Below are 17,063 nucleotides of genomic sequence, written 5' to 3'. Positions count from 1 at the left end.
TTCTGACTTTATATCTCACAATTCTGACTTTATAACTCACAATTCTGACTTTATAACTCACAATTCTGACTTTATATCTCACAATTCTGACTTTATATCACAATTCTGACCTTATAACTCACAATTCTGACTTTATATCTCACAATTCTGACTTTATATCTCACAATTCTGACCTTATAACTCACAATTCTGACTTTATATCTCACAATTCTGACTTTATAACTCACAATTCTGACTTTATATCTCACAATTCTGACCTTATAACTCACAATTCTGACTTTATATCTCACAATTCTGACCTTATAACTCACAATTCTGACTTTATATCTCACAATTCTGACTTTATATCTCACAATTCTGACCTTATATCTCACAATTCTGACCTTATAACTCACAATTCTGACTTTATATCTCACAATACTGACCTTATAACTCACAATTCTGACTTTATATCTCACAATTCTGACTTTATATCTCACAATTCTGACTTTATATCTCACAATTCTGACCTTATAACTCACAATTCTGACTTTATATCTCACAATTCTGACTTTATAACTCACAATTCTGACTTTATATCTCACAATTCTGACTTTATATCTCACAATTCTGACCTTATATCTCACAATTCTGACTTTATATCTCACAATTCTGACTTTATAACTCACAATTCTGACTTTATAACTCACAATACTGACTTTATATCTCACAATACTGACCTTATAACTCACAATTCTGTCTTTATAACTCACAATTCTGACTTTATAACTCACAATTCTGACCTTATAACTCACAATTCTGACTTTATATCTCACAATTCTGACTTTATATCTCACAATTCTGACTTTATATCTCACAATTCTGACCTTATAACTCACAATACTGACTTTATAACTCACAATACTGACTTTATATCTCACAATTCTGACTTTATAACTCACAATACTGACTTTATAACTCACAATTCTGACTTTATATCTCACAATTCTGACTTTATAACTCACAATACTGACTTTATAACTCACAATACTGACTTTATATCTCACAATTCTGACTTTATAACTCACAATACTGACTTTATAACTCACAATTCTGACTTTATAACTCACAATTCTGACCTTATAACTCACAATTCTGACCTTATAACTCACAATTCTGACTTTATATCTCACAATTCTGACTTTATAACTCACAATACTGACTTTATAACTCACAATTCTGACTTTATATCTCACAATACTGACTTTATATCTCACAATTCTGACTTTATATCTCACAATTCTGACTTTATAACTCACAATTCTGACTTTATAACTCACAATACTGACTTTATAACTCACAATTCTGACTTTATATCTCACAATACTGACTTTATATCTCACAATTCTGACTTTATATCTCACAATACTGACTTTATATCTCACAATTCTGACTTTATATCTCACAATTCTGACTTTATATCTCACAATTCTGACTTTATAACTCACAATACTGACTTTATAACTCACAATTCTGACTTTATATCTCACAATACTGACTTTATATCTCACAATTCTGACTTTATATCTCACAATTCTGACTTTATAACTCACAATTCTGACTTTATAACTCACAATACTGACTTTATATCTCACAATACTGACCTTATAACTCACAATTCTGTCTTTATAACTCACAATTCTGACTTTATATCTCACAATTCTGACTTTATATCTCACAATTCTGACTTTATAACTCACAATACTGACTTTATAACTCACAATACTGACTTTATAACTCACAATTCTGACTTTATAACTCACAATACTGACTTTATAACTCACAATACTGACTTTATATCTCACAATTCTGACTTTATAACTCACAATACTGACTTTATAACTCACAATACTGACTTTATATCTCACAATACTGACTTTATATCTCACAATTCTGACTTTATATCTCACAATACTGACTTTATATCTCACAATTCTGACTTTATATCTCACAATTCTGACTTTATAACTCACAATTCTGACTTTATAACTCACAATACTGACTTTATATCTCACAATACTGACCTTATAACTCACAATTCTGTCTTTATAACTCACAATTCTGACTTTATATCTCACAATTCTGACTTTATATCTCACAATTCTGACCTTATAACTCACAATACTGACTTTATAACTCACAATACTGACTTTATATCTCACAATTCTGACTTTATAACTCACAATACTGACTTTATAACTCACAATTCTGACTTTATATCTCACAATTCTGACTTTATAACTCACAATACTGACTTTATAACTCACAATACTGACTTTATATCTCACAATTCTGACTTTATAACTCACAATACTGACTTTATAACTCACAATACTGACTTTATATCTCACAATACTGACTTTATATCTCACAATTCTGACTTTATATTACACACTTCTGACAAAATATCATACTACAGATACAGAAGTTGTTAGTCATTTAATCTTTTTGGCCGAGTGTGTTACACATATTTAGTACAACAGCACTGGGATTTCTCACTGTTTGTATCAATCCACTTGTCTGTGTTCGCAACTATCCGGACCAGAATTTCTGAGCAGTGGAAGCATATGCCTTTAAAACAATCTTACTGACCCCAAACTTTTGAGCAGGAGTGTATTTTTAAATGATTAAAGTGTAAACTGAAAAATAAAATGAATTATACCAGAACAGGTAACAGGGTAGCAAGTATTGGTATATAAATTTGGTTTAATAAAAATAATTTTTACTCTAATGAACTGAATGTCAGTTAAACAGATTATTTCAAGAACTGTCATATCTCTGAGGTGGAATGGACTGATCTTTAAAGGTAAACGTTTATGTTTATCAAACATGTCTAATCGCTCCCACTGCAAAAAAAACTGGATTTGTGTCCCTAATCCATTCAATGAATATTCGTTAATATTTTCTGTGCTGTAGTAATTCATTACTTGGATGAGTCTTAGAAAAGCTCTTCAAATGAGTCTGCAGTGTGGCTGTTGGGTAATAGGGTGTTCTGGGGGTGGTGGAGGGACATGCTTACATCAGTGTGGAGAAGTTTTATGTGGTCAAGGTTCAGCATAATGTGAAGGTGGACTATACATGTGGGGAACGCACTTAATGACCCACAGAGAAAACTGAACATTGCGTTAACAGGCAGACTGAGCAGATAATTGGTTGGTGAAGCCATTAACATGACCCGAGCCTCTCTCGGCATCAGACCTTGAGTGGTTTGTTGCTGTGTGGGTCGGTCTGTTCCTCCACCAAGGGTTTCTGGATGACAGTGGAGAGCCGCTGCCTTTGAATCACCAGCTCCTGCTTGAAGTCCTCCTGGGTCTTAGTTTCCAGGAGTTTCTGCCTAAACGAGATGTCTGAGAACAAGGTGGCAAATGTGCGACCGAGCTCTATGGCAGTCTTTGTACTTTTCTGCACAGTAAGAAAGAGGAAAAATAAAAGGAATCTTAAATAGCATATCATCTAAGATGAGAGAAGCAACACTACAGATGTAACAAAAAGTCTGAAGACTCAAAGTGTAAAAATGAACACGGCTGCAAATTAGTAGACATGATTGGAGGATATGACTGGAAGGTGAAAGGAATGGCTTACCGTTCGAGGCGGTGCCAGGATGAGGATAACATAACGGACTTCACAGCAGTTTACACCCCAGTTCTGCGGCCGCTCCAGACGGGTAATGCAAACACAGCGTCTCTGAAGACTCTTCACGTTACAGCTGAATATAGAAGGCCACACACTTTACATTAGCTGTATGTTTAAAGTGCCTCTGTTATGCTTTTTTTTTTACCTTTCATGCAGTGTGTAATATGGCTGTTTGTGAATATAGTGTGAGTGCAGATAAATGGAGTTAATGTCTCTCAACAAAGAGCTGATTCTGAACTGCCTGAAACGAATTGTCAGTAATTTCAGTCTTAGGTTGTAACACATTTGCATAATGCCAGCCTATGGTCTTCATTGGCTGCCTGCGAACAACATCTACTTTGACCCTTAAACACTGTAGTTGTAGCTGAGACATTGAAGAGTTTGGTTCATGATCAACATGTCGAGAAGACTTTCCATGCACTTCCAAAGGTAAATACGGTAAAACCAATGCCATCATTACTGTTCGTAGGAAGCCTCCAGAGAAGATATGGTAAAAACATACTGGTGGACCATATACATATATATTTTAAAACACTTCTTTATTAATGTTAAAGTGGTACATACAGCACACAGAGCCAGGACTGCTGGTAGCGAACTCCAGTGGCTGTCGCCGTCACACCCTGAATGGTCTCGGTCAAAAGGTGAACTTGAAAAGACAGAAAGAGAGAGAAACTGTAAAACCCATTCCCTGTTGTTAAGGACAGCGGGTCTTCCATTAACCACAATCTCAGAGGGGTTGCCCTGGATTTCTGGATTGCTAGACTAGATGACCTGTGGCACGTGGGGCGAGGAGCCCGCTGCTCACCATTGGCATCCTGTCCTCCGGCATCTGTGAACAGAGCACTCATGACCTCCTCCGCATTGCAGCTGCCCTGCCCGTCCGTGGCCACATGGTCCAGCATTCTGCGCAGTACTTCATCCAGGGAGGCAGCCTTCTCATCCAGCAGGATGCTGACCTGAGCCAAGAACCCATCCAGATCCCGGTGAGCCCTCACCTCCTCCTGGAAATTCATCAGCTTCACATACTGAAAGAAGAAAGAGCAGTTTAAAATGGGTTGTTTGGCAATGAAGCTACAAATTATCCTTTAGATTCATTTATTTTTTTAATCAATCAGTTAAACCAGTTAATAAAGCATTTGCATGATGCATTTGGTAATGCTTTTATTCAAAGACATGACATTGAAGCACAGTAGTGCATTTTGGTAATGCTTTATCATAAGATCTCATTTGTTAACACTACGTAATGTATTAACTAACATCAACTAACAATGAGAAATACATTTGCTACAGTGTTTATTAATCTTTGTTGATGTTAGTTAATAAAAATGCATGTTCATGTAAGCTCACAGTGCATTAATATTAACAAATGCAACTTTTGATTTTAATACTGAATTAGTAAATGTTGAAATTAACTAAGATTAATAAATGTTGTAGAAATGCAGTTCATGATAACTAATGGTAACTAATGAAACATTATTGTAAAGTGTTACCTGCATTTGCATGTTTGTAACATTACTAAATAGTCATTTTAGTTTAAGTACTAATGAGTGATTCTGAATCAGTGAATCAAATTTTGAATAAAAACGAAGCAATTCAATTTTGTTTGCAGCTTCCATGCAAAGCTATAAATATGTGCAGATCTGGGTGTTAGGGAACAGTATTACAACATTATATTATAGTAATGTAAAAAAAATGGTTTTAAAATTATGATTAATTTTAAAATAATTATTTTTCTAATTTATAAAAAAAAAAAATCACCAAAACTGCATTTTTTTTGTTAAAAAATACAGTAAAAACAGTAAAATTGTGAAGTATTTTTATAATTTAAAATAATGTTTTTTTAGGTATGCACTGATATGAAAATTTTGGCCGATACCGATAACCGATAATTCTTTATATTTGAAAGCCGATAACTGATATATTGGCCGATAAATCTAAATCAAAATTTTTATATAATTTTTGAGAGCCTGATTATAAAAACAAAAGTCTTACCATGTCCCAAGCACACAATTATAATGGTGTCATTATAATATTATGTAGCCTATATGACAGACTTGCACATGTTGTACTTAACTGTATTTTCCTTCCATTTAAGTGTTTCAAGCAATTCAAAACTATAAATGGCAGATAGCGCGCATCTGAAGTGTCTCAGCTGAAGGAAATCCATCCATTATTTACTGGCTTTGATATATCGGCCAAAGGTTCTTATCGGGTTGATATTGATAACATTAAAAATTAACAAATATCGGCCAATACCGATATGGTAGCTGATATATTGTGCATCCCTAATGGTTTTCTAATGGTATTCCTGTAATCAAAGCTAGGGATCCACCGATATGAACATTATGGCTGTTACCGATAATTCTCTATATTTGAAAGCTGATAACCGATATATTGGCCGATAAATCTAAATCAAAGTTTTTATATAATTTTTGAGAGCCTGATAACAAAAACAAGTCTCACCATTAAAAGCCATGTCCCAAACACACAATTATAAATATGTTATATTCTATCATTATAATATTATGTAGCCTATATGACAGATTTGCTCTGCACATGCTGTACTTACAGTAACTGTATTTTCCTTTTTGAAGTGATTTCAATCATATTTCAAGCAATTCAAAACCATCATGGCGGATAGTGTCTCAGCTGAAGGAAATCCATCCAATATTTATCGGCTTTAATATATCTGCCAAATTTTCTTATCGAGCCGATAACGATAACAATAAAAATGAACATAATCGGCCGATATCGATATTATGGCCGATATATCCTGCATCCATAATGGTTTTCTAATGGTGTGATCAAAGCTAGGGATGCACCGATATGAACATTTTGGCCGATACTGAGAACCGATAATTCTTTATATTTTGAAAGCCGATAACCGATATATGGGCCGATAAATCTAAATCAAAATTTTTCTGATTAAGCCTGACAAAATTCTAACCACTGAAGTGTCACAGGTGAAGGAAATAATCCATTATTTATCTGCTTTAATATATCAGCAAAATTTTCTTATCTGGCCGATAACGACAATATTAAAAATGAACATATATCGGCCGATACCGATATGGTGGCCGATATATATCGTGCATCCCTAATCAACATTTTCAGCATCATTACTCCAGTCTTCAGTGTCACATGATCCTTCAAAAATCATTCTAATATGATGATTTGGATTAATTATTCCAAAATTTTTAAATTAGTGCACATTTAGTGAATTTAGATCATAAAAAAGAGAAAAATGCTCTTATGTGCTTCAGATTAAAATGTGAGCCTTCCTAGCCATAAACATATCAATTAAACAACAGATTTAAATTATAAAACAGCTTTAGTAAGAATGGCTTACTCTTCTTGATGTATGTAGAAGGCCAAATCCTGAAACATCAGTATCTATTCATAGGTAGAAAGGAGAGGAGAAGGGAAAAAATAATAAATTGTTAAAACCCTTGTGCTGTTACATGGATGTATGAGTTTGAAGGACAGACCACTGAGCCAGGCCTCCCAGAAGATATGTTTTCCTTCATTATCTTGAACCCTCTGTATTATGTCTCCCTGGTTATAAATAGTCAAAGAGTCTCCAAGTCTGCAGAAGTGCATTGTGGTCCCTGAACCCTGACACCGCAGTCACTTATGAATAAGACCTGGCACAGCCTGCTTCCCCAATGCTGCAAACACATCAGCCAAAACATGAAAACAATACTGATTGTTTTTAAGGCGGAAAGTGAACACAGAGAATTTTTGATGGGTGTTCACAATGTGGAGGAGGTAGAGCCGCTGCTGACGGCTGATACTACTGGGATCCGTCTATACCTCAGGCTACAATCACAATGATTTTTTGAGATTTTTGAAGTAGTCTCAAAGAGAATCTCATCTAACCCACCCACACACCCACGAACATCATATCTGAACCGCACCACACAGATCTAAACAAACGCTCAGATGCATCACACGCTCTGACCTGAGATGGTCGTCTGAATGGGCGTCTCATAGTGACTGCTGTCTGTCGGGATCGCGAGTGTGTCTTGTTTCCTCTGGCTCTCTTCTCTGCAGTCCTCTGTTTCGGCGTCTCGCAGCTCTGAGACATCAACATGTCACAATAGAGCTCCTTAAGTAGGCCTTTCTTAGCTTTAAGATGATTATTATAATCTCATTTCCCTGCCTAACTCAGTCTGACGTGACCTTTTACATGAAATATAGCACATTGCAATTTGTATAGAAGCTGAGGTGTTCACTTCCTATTCAATGAATCATGCTCATTTTCATCTCAAGCATAGAGATTTTTATTTATTTAACGCTATTTATGGTATGTGACTGCAGATCCATCGCCCTCAAAAATATATGCACCATCTGTTAAAGCTACAGAATACTAATAAAAACCTGCCCAAAACCAGGCACACGGAGCAATATAACCATAGCCGCCCCAATAAATACCTTCTTTGCATGTAAGAGTATAATCATGACATGAGGTAAACTACATGATATTCTGAGGAATAAACTGAGTTTGTGCAGGCTGCAGCTGTTTGTTTTATAGTTGGGGTGATATGCTGTTAAGTCTGTTTACTCACAGTCTACAGTTTTGATGGTATTTACTCAATGTGATATGGTGATTTTGAGCAGGTTGTTTTTTATATACACTGCCCTCCAAAAGTTTGGAAACGCCCTAGAAATGTGGGGTTTTGGACAATATTGGCATGGATCCTTTTTCATTTGTGATAATTTTGCACTGATAAGGGACAACACAAACTATGAAAACATATTTTATTGCATAAACAGTTTATACAAAGAAAAAACTTAAATTTTTTGATTCATCAAAATATCCAGCATTAGCAGCTATCTGACCTAAACTGGGTTCTGATTGGTTCATTGTATTCTAAACGTAATTGGCAATCAATTGTTGAAGGTATTAAGGTGTTCTGACCCAAAAATCTTTTACAAACCTGAGCCAAGATTAAACCAGTAACCAGCATCACAGCTGGCAAAGGGGCATGTCTGACTTTGACATGTATATATTGCCATTATTATGTAATCAAAATGAAAATTATTATTGCTGGTCTTCAATGATAATGTCAAGTTACTGTAATGTATTTGCACCAAAAAATTATAAGGATTTATGCTGATATCATCCAAAACCACATTTTGCCAGGGGTGTTTCCAAACTTTTGGAGGACAGTGTATATAAAATTTTGCTTATATGATCAAGACATACTCTAACAGTATTTAAGACATCAGACCACCCCAATCTCACCTTCAGCCCTCCTCAACCTGTTTTGTACACCAAATTTTATTTGAAAAAGATGCAGAGGAACAGATAGACTTATAATGTTTAGTTCTCACCCGTCCCTTGGAAAAGGTGGCCATTTATTGTGTGCCCAGATGGAGTGTCTGTGGAGGAAACAGATCTCAATTGTGCTTTCATCTTCATACAGGATGGATGGATGGATGGATGGATGGATGGATGGATGGATGGGTGGATGGATGGATGGATGGATGAATGGATGGGTGGATAAATGGGTGGATGGATGGGTGGATGGATGGATGGATGGATGGATGAATGGGTGGATAAATGGTGGATGGATGGATGGATAAATGGTGGATGGATGGATGGATTGATGGGTGGATAAATGGTGGATGGATTGATGGATGGATAAATGGTGGATGGATGGATGGATTGATGGGTGGATAAATGGTGGATGGATGATGGATGGATGGATGGATGGATGGATGGGTGGATAAATGGGTGGATGGATAGATGGATGGATGGATGGATGGATGAATGGATGGGTGGATAAATGGGTGGATGGATGGGTGGATGGATGGATGGATGGATGGATGAATGGGTGGATAAATGGTGGATGGATGGATGGATGGATGGATAAATGGTGGATGGATGGATGGATTGATGGGTGGATAAATGGTGGATGGATGGATGGATGGATAAATGGTGGATGGATGGATGGATTGATGGGTGGATAAATGGTGGATGGATGATGGATGGATGGATGGATGGATGGATGGGTGGATAAATGGTGGATGGATGGATGGATGGGTGGATAAATGGTGGATGGATGGATGGATAAATGGATGGATGATAGATGGATGGATGAGTGGATAAATGGGTGGATGGATGGATGGATGGATGGATGGATGGATAAATGAATGGGTGGATGGATGGATGGATGGATGGATGGATGGATAAATGAATGGGTGGATAGAAGGATGGATAAATGGATGGATGATAGATGGATGGATGAGTGGATAAATGGGTGGATGGATGGATGGATAAATGAATGGGTGGATGGGTGGATAAATGGGTGGATGGATGGATGGATGGATAAATGAATGGGTGGATAGATGGATGGATGAATGGATGGATGGATAAATGGATGGATGGATGGATTGAGGGGTGGATAAATGGGTGGTGGATGATGGATGGGTGGATAGAATGGATGGATGATGGATGGATGGATGGATGGATGGGTGGGTGGGTGGATGATGGATGGATGGATGGATGGATGGATAAATGGATGGGTGGATGATGGATGGATGGATAAATGGATGGGTGGATAAATGGATGGATGGATGGATGGATGGATAAATGGATGATGGATGGATGGATGGATGGATTGATGACTGTGGATGGTGGGTGATGGATGGATGGATGGATGGATGGATGGATGGATGGATAAAAGTACTGTCAAGAATATGTCCAGGTCATTATTTTCCCCAAAATCAAAGGAGAAATTTTTTCTCAAACGAGAAAAAAATGTAGCGTGGGATTTTGTCCATCGGGAAGTGATTGGATCGTTGTAATTTGCTAATTACTCATGCAAGTTTGCAGTACTTAGTGAATTAAAGATTGGAAAAAGACATGATTTTTTTAAAAATAATGACATACACAAATGAATCATTTATAATGAACTGCAATATTCCATAAAAAATAAGAATCCTTAATTTTTAATTTGATGTTGACTAAGCCTATTTATAGAAAATAACAATTAAGCATCCCCAGTTCTCATTACTATATTGATTAAAATCTGTAATTTAAAAATTAAAATATGTGGCATGGACTCCTCTAGATCCTTAAAGTCCTGTAAGTTGCGAGGTGGATCCTCCATGGATCGGACTTGTTTGTTCAGCACATCCCACAGATGCTTGATTGGATTGAGATCTGGGGAATTTGGAGGCCAAGTCAACACCTCGAACTCGTTGTTGTGCTCCTCAAACCATTCTGAACCATTTTTGCTTTGTGTCAGGAGCATTATCCTGCTGAAAGAGGCCACAGCCACCAGGGAATACCGTTTCCATGAAAGGGTGTACATGGTCTGCAACAATGCTTAGGTAGGTGGTACATGTCAAAGTAACATCCACATGGATGGCAGGACCCAAGGTTTCCCAGCAGAACATTGCCCAAAACATCACACTGCCTCCGCCGGCTCGCCTTCTTCCCATAGTGCATCCTTATGCCATGTGTTCCCCAGGAAAGAGATGCACACGCACCCGGCCATCCACGTGATGTAAAAGAAAACGTGATTCATCAGACCAGGACACCTTCTTCCATTGCTCCGTGGTCCAGTTCTGATGGACGGGTCAGCATGGGCACCCTGACTGATCTGCAGCTCCATACGAGTGTATTCTGACACCTTTCTATCAGAACCAGCATTAACTTTAATTTGAGCTACAGGAGCTCATCTGTTGGATCGGACCACACTGGTCAGCCTTCGCTGAGTCTTTGGCCGTCCATGACCCTGTCTCCGGTTCACCACTGTTCCTTCCTTGGAGCACTTTTGATAGATACTGACCACTGCAGACTGGGAACACCCCACAAGAGCTGCAGTTTTGGAGATGCTCTGACCCATTGTCTAACCATCACAATTAGGCCCTTGTCAAACTCGCTCAATATATATTGCGTTATTTTCTGTGACTGCGGAGTGCAGATGCTGTGGATAGAGCTTAAGTTGTGTTGAACACAGAACATTGCTTTAAGGGATCTATTAAGGGCTCTCAGAAATGGTTTTGTCACAGACAGTGTGTACGTCCAGCCATTACAGGACTCGTGTGGCCTGAGGGCTGATGGGGTCCTGAAGTAAGAATAGAAATGACAGTCTTTCCTCTAATCCCAAGTGTCACATGACCAGACTGTACAGCAAACCAATCCACCAGGGAGGAATTTCCATTCTCAGACACACTCTCAAAAGATTTTGCAGTAGACATCATTTTTTATTTATTATTTAGCAAGCGTTCCCATAGGAACAAATGATATTTTCTGACAAAGATATAACTGAATCAATTTGTCCAAGCCAGCAGGGTTGCAAGAGCAGCGATCTGCCCTTAAGCGCTACAGTGTTTTGAGGACCATATACTGTTGTAACAAAGCAAGTTGTCTGCTAAATTAAAGATGGTGGAGATGATGGTGGAGCATTGGAGATAGCAACACAATGTGCTAAGAATATCCCTGATATGATTTTTTTTTTTTTTTTGCAGAAAATTACCTCTTTATCCCATCCACCCTGAAGAAAATATGTGGCCCTAAGCCTTCCATGCATGACGCTATCAGGGCTGGTGTAAATTGGATGAATTTCAAAGATGGGAAATTTCCATTAAATCCCAGTCTCTTTGATGGGTTGGAATAAGTGTGTGCAGCTGAGGTTAGGGTGAGAGTGAGGATCCTGAATTTATAATAGTGACTCATGACTGCTCTTCACTCTTGCCCCTCTTCAGTGCCATAATAAGGCTCATTTACAACTTTTCATTTATTGATCATACCGACTCTAGAAGCAGTTGCATCGAATTTTCCCTTTGAAACACAAGTGGAATGATTAAAACACTGAAAAGCCCCTGTAATGTTGATGCCGAGCAGCTAATCAAATTCGACTCCATCTCCGACAAATCTGATATGTTTTCATTGCCCTCATGTAATGCATGCAATCATATTTTCCTGACAATGCTACACAAACTCCCTCTCAATGGACAGCTTGTTGTGATCTGTTCTCTGCTGCTTGCCTCACTAGACTTCCTGTTAGCAGGCTTGCTGACTTCCTGTTGCTGACTGTGCTGTCCTGTGGTGTTGACAGGAATAATAGTTCCATGAAGAGGTCTGTACCTTTTGCAGGAACTACAGTAAATTGGCACTGACCCTAAAATAGTTGTTTTAGCTTTCTCTGAGACCTGCTGACACTAAGTTCCTTAAAAGGTTCACCCAAAAATGAAAAAATAAATTCAGTTCAGATGCAAAAACCTCTAAGTCCGTCTGAGATGTTTGTTTGTTTTTTTTTTTTTTTTTTTAAATCAGGATCCTATGTTTAGGTTCAGTAATTTCACTTTAATGGCAATGAAAAGTTATTAGTCAGTTATTGAAATGCCTTATTTTTAAAAATGTCACTTTAGTCAGTTCATAGGTATTTAACAAATTTGACTGTCTTTTGCTGCAAAACCAGCTAAATGCATGTGTGCTTTTTTGTAATAATTGGGGCGTTCGCACCATGTTGTTCTAGGATGTTCCCCTAGGACCATTTTCCTGGTTGCATTTGCACCGCCAGTAGGAACTCTGAAGTGACGTAAACAGTGCTTGTTGTTGTGACTTTTATTTTGACGAGAGCCTGAGCACATAGTGCTTGCATTCTCTGTCTTCATTAGTTTACCATCGGTTTAAAAGTCCTGTCTAATATGTTATTATACAAAGAAAGTAGACAGTATATGAAAAAGTATTAGCTTTTGCCATGTGGTTGATGCTCAATGTCGCTAGCTGAGCAGAAATACATAATCATGTTTTGCTTGGTCCGCTCGGCGCGGTGTGTCTTGGATGGTGAGAGCGTCGAGGAGAGTTGAAGTCAGGTCAACTTTATGGTAATGAGCTATGACGCGGTTCAACAGCAACCAATCGGAATGTAGAGGTCCTTGCTTGAGAGGATTCCGATTGGTTGCCACAACTTGTCATTTACTTTGAAACCTCCCGTCGGCAGCGGTTTGAACCAGGTGTGCCTCATACGTCCTGAAAAGTGAAGCAGCGGGCTCTTTGATCGCCCCCTGGTGGCTGGATGCAGTACAGGTCATAAACCTCGCCCTCTCCATTCAAATGAACGGGAATGAGTCAAAACAAAAAAATAAGTTATGCTTCAAATAAATTTTTCCGAAAGATGGTTTTGGTCATTTAAGGTAGCTGTTATCATGCTGATATATATTCAGTTGTTCGTTTTTGTGATAAGTTTGATTTTAGCTAGCAATTTGATGCTATAGAAACCGGGCGTGTCGTCATGATTGACAGTTGTGATTGACAGCTTCTCTGAGGACTGTCGGAGCTTCGAGGGGAGATTGAAGATATATAACTAACTATTAATTTTCAACTTCTATGTTATTTCACACTGACAAAATGATTTGTTCAGCAGTAAACTGTACTGACCGACCTACATGATCTGACGGATCACTGAACTCTTTTCGGTAACGTTAAATGAGGGCTTTATAAGCTAATTAATAAATGTTATTAGTTAAGATAACATGCTTGACATTAGCCATGATGGGAAAAAGCAGGTGATCGTTATCTGGCAGTTACTAATTATTTTTGTGGGTATAAAATAATAATTAGCAGGACAAAACTAATGATAGCCTACTCTAATTAATTATAGAGCACTAATCGATCTCCTGAAACGTTAGTTCAACTTTATTTAAAATGGCAGGACCATTTCTGACATTTTAGAGTTTAGTGGCATATAATATTGAGTTTATCTACCGAATTTTTGAGTTTCAAAAATATTATTGCTCTAGAAACAGAATAGCTTATTATTTTATAGGTAGAATTTTAAATTGTGTATAATTATATAGCCTATTTAAAATACATCAGTGATGACGCAGTCGTCTGGGCGGAAGTTTGATACCGCGACTCCGCCTCCGGCTCCACTGACGATTCCTTCTGCGCATGCCCAGGCTCCAAACTGACGTTTTTGCGTAACATGTCAACGCCCATCGTTGTACGATTTACATTCAGTTCATTACAATGGAAGGAAGCGGCGTTGCGTCGTCCATCTTTTTTACAGTCTATGGTTTGAACGCACAGTACAGCGTTGTTGGCAGGGCAGCCAAGGCGAATTTTGACGCTCTCGCCGCTGGCGGTGTGAATGCACAGTTCGTTCGTGGAGTAAAAAATGGCGGGTGCTGGTGTTTCGCGTGTGTTCGACCAATCAGCGTACATTTACGTCACTGGTAGTGTTCCTTTTGTGCTGGGTTAGACCTTTTACACTCTGAAGTAGTCGTGATTCACCTCTCACAGCGTAACATGCTCTATACACACCTCTTAAGCAGGCAGAATAAAGTATGTGGATATTTTTGTTGTAATCACGCCTTTGAACAATTCCGAAATCATGGCATCCATAATCGTAAACGCAATTAGAAATTTGATTAATTGTGCAGCCCTAGATGAATGAACGAATACTATGTGCGGAGAGCATTCGCTTAATATCGTAATCTTATTTTTGACGGAGGTGGTATTTAGAGGCTTTTGCATCTGAACTCTTCAAATGTATTTGCATATTCATCAACTCACACATCAGATGTGGAAAACGGAAGCTCAAGCACGCTTGTTTGATGTGCGACAACCAATGAGGTTCATTTTTGTGTACGCAGAAATCTCTCCGATTTCATTCTAATATATTCATTTGCATTTTGAAAATGAATGAAAGTCTTATGGGTTTGGAAGAACATGATGAGTAAATGATTACAGAATTTTTATTTTTGGGTGACGTATCCCTTTAAGGACGGATCAGATGGACATATTGAATATTATTATTATTTATTCATTTTAAATCATTAAATTTTATTACTCCTTTCTTGAACTTTTAAGAGTTTTGATGTTTCAGAATTTCTCTATTTTGAGCTTGTCCCATACTCTACCATCAGCTTTTAACTTCTATAATAATAATTATTATTATTATTATTATTATTATATTGTATCCCTGGCATCTGAGTCATCAAACATGATTTTTTTTAATCAATCATCAGGAGATAATGAGGCTTGATGTGAGAGGGTTACTCAGGCAATTTGACTCTATTTGTTACATTTCTTAATTCAGTATGTGTTGATTGATTTCATTGCAGTCAAGTTTATTTAACACAGACGGATCATCATATTTGCATATTTACATCTGAAAAAATATGCATAATTATTTAATCACCAGCTGAATCCTGACTCATTCTTACACCAGTTTTCACCTAATGTTGCACTGCAATGAACTGAATATATAAGTAACATGAGTTTTGATTCTTGGTGGATAATCCTCTTAGAGAGAAAGAAAAAAGATCATTTTTCATTTAAATATTACTTGACAATTTTCCAGTAGTACATTAGAGTCTGATTAAAACAGCTGACTTTAAAAAATGCATACTGTACCATACTCAGTGTTGATTAATACATACTGTAATAGGAAACATTCACAGTCCTTTAAAATTGGCAACGTTAAAAAAAAGAAAAGCATTTCACATGCCTTGTAATCTTCCAGTCTAAGCAAATACAACCAGAACAAATGATTCTGTAAATTACCCTGATGAAGAGACCAAAACTTTCTGTCCACTTACAGGTCTCCATCCCCACTGACTGAGTTGACAAAACACAGCTGAACTTACCGGATGGCACAAAATTAAGCACTTCCTTGCTTTCCATCATTTTCCTCAGAAGTATAGCCGATCAACCCATCATGGTTTCAAATAAAAGTCTACTGTCTGCTTCACAACTCTACTTTTACACCTCAGCAACTTCAGTATACACTTTCTTCAATGCACATGAGACGGGGCGGGTTTGCTCTGCCTCTGGGTCCCTGTGCCACTGACACTAGACTAAACTGAAACGGACACATGATTTCTCATTAATGCCATTACTGCAAACATGCTGCAATGTTGTGTTATACTACATTATATATATATATGAGAGAGAGAGAGAGTAGCTTATATAATGGAAATGTGTTATTTAAGCACATTACATCTGCTCACAATTACCAGAAATGCTAAGAAATTGAGCCCTGCACTGGGTCTGCCTGGAGAATATTTAAAACGTCTGACTATTAAATAACTTTCATGAATTAAACAATTTTCTTTCCACCAAGAAGACTTATATTTGAGAGCTGATATGAATTTGAATTAATGCAGGATAAGTGGTCGCAAGGTGGAAGGATAATTAAAATTTGCAGTCGAGATCATGCTACCAGTCCATTGAGAAATTAACCCGGCATCACATCCGTAATAACGCTAATATGCTCAATTTGGCAAATTTACACAAAGCACCTCTTGAATATCTGAAGAATATCCCTTAATAACATACAATACACAATGAGCAATAATGACTGAGAAATACACTGAGTTTTAGCATAGTAAATCAGTTATTGTGCTTATATATTGACAAAAACATA

General features: G+C 37.4%; 1 protein-coding gene across 3 annotated transcripts in view; it reads right to left on the bottom strand.

Annotated features, from left to right (window-relative positions):
• Positions 1 to 16,490, bottom strand: part of LOC125259310 (solute carrier family 4 member 11-like) — a 30,291-nt gene extending 13,801 nt beyond the window's left edge. The window contains exons 1-8 of one of the 3 annotated variants that reach the window (XM_048176884.1): positions 16,285 to 16,490; positions 9,010 to 9,057; positions 7,634 to 7,750; positions 7,022 to 7,065; positions 4,478 to 4,697; positions 4,237 to 4,318; positions 3,622 to 3,745; positions 3,238 to 3,441 (exon numbers count right to left, since the gene is read on the bottom strand). In XM_048176884.1, the coding sequence (XP_048032841.1) occupies positions 3,238 to 3,441; positions 3,622 to 3,745; positions 4,237 to 4,318; positions 4,478 to 4,697; positions 7,022 to 7,065; positions 7,634 to 7,750; positions 9,010 to 9,057; positions 16,285 to 16,324 (879 nt within the window). In that variant the 5' untranslated portion in view covers positions 16,325 to 16,490. The remainder of the gene's footprint in view (positions 1 to 3,237; positions 3,442 to 3,621; positions 3,746 to 4,236; positions 4,319 to 4,477; positions 4,698 to 7,021; positions 7,066 to 7,633; positions 7,751 to 9,009; positions 9,058 to 16,284) is intronic. The other 2 variants (XM_048176885.1, XM_048176886.1) reach the window with 2 other exon arrangements.
• Between the last annotated feature and the right edge of the window lie 573 nt (positions 16,491 to 17,063).

The sequence above is a fragment of the Megalobrama amblycephala genome, linkage group LG23, assembly GCF_018812025.1.
Source record: "Megalobrama amblycephala isolate DHTTF-2021 linkage group LG23, ASM1881202v1, whole genome shotgun sequence".
Classification (NCBI taxonomy): Eukaryota; Metazoa; Chordata; class Actinopteri; order Cypriniformes; family Xenocyprididae; genus Megalobrama; species Megalobrama amblycephala.
Note: the sequence above shows the minus strand (reverse complement) of the source record. Positions and strands in the feature narration are given on the sequence as shown.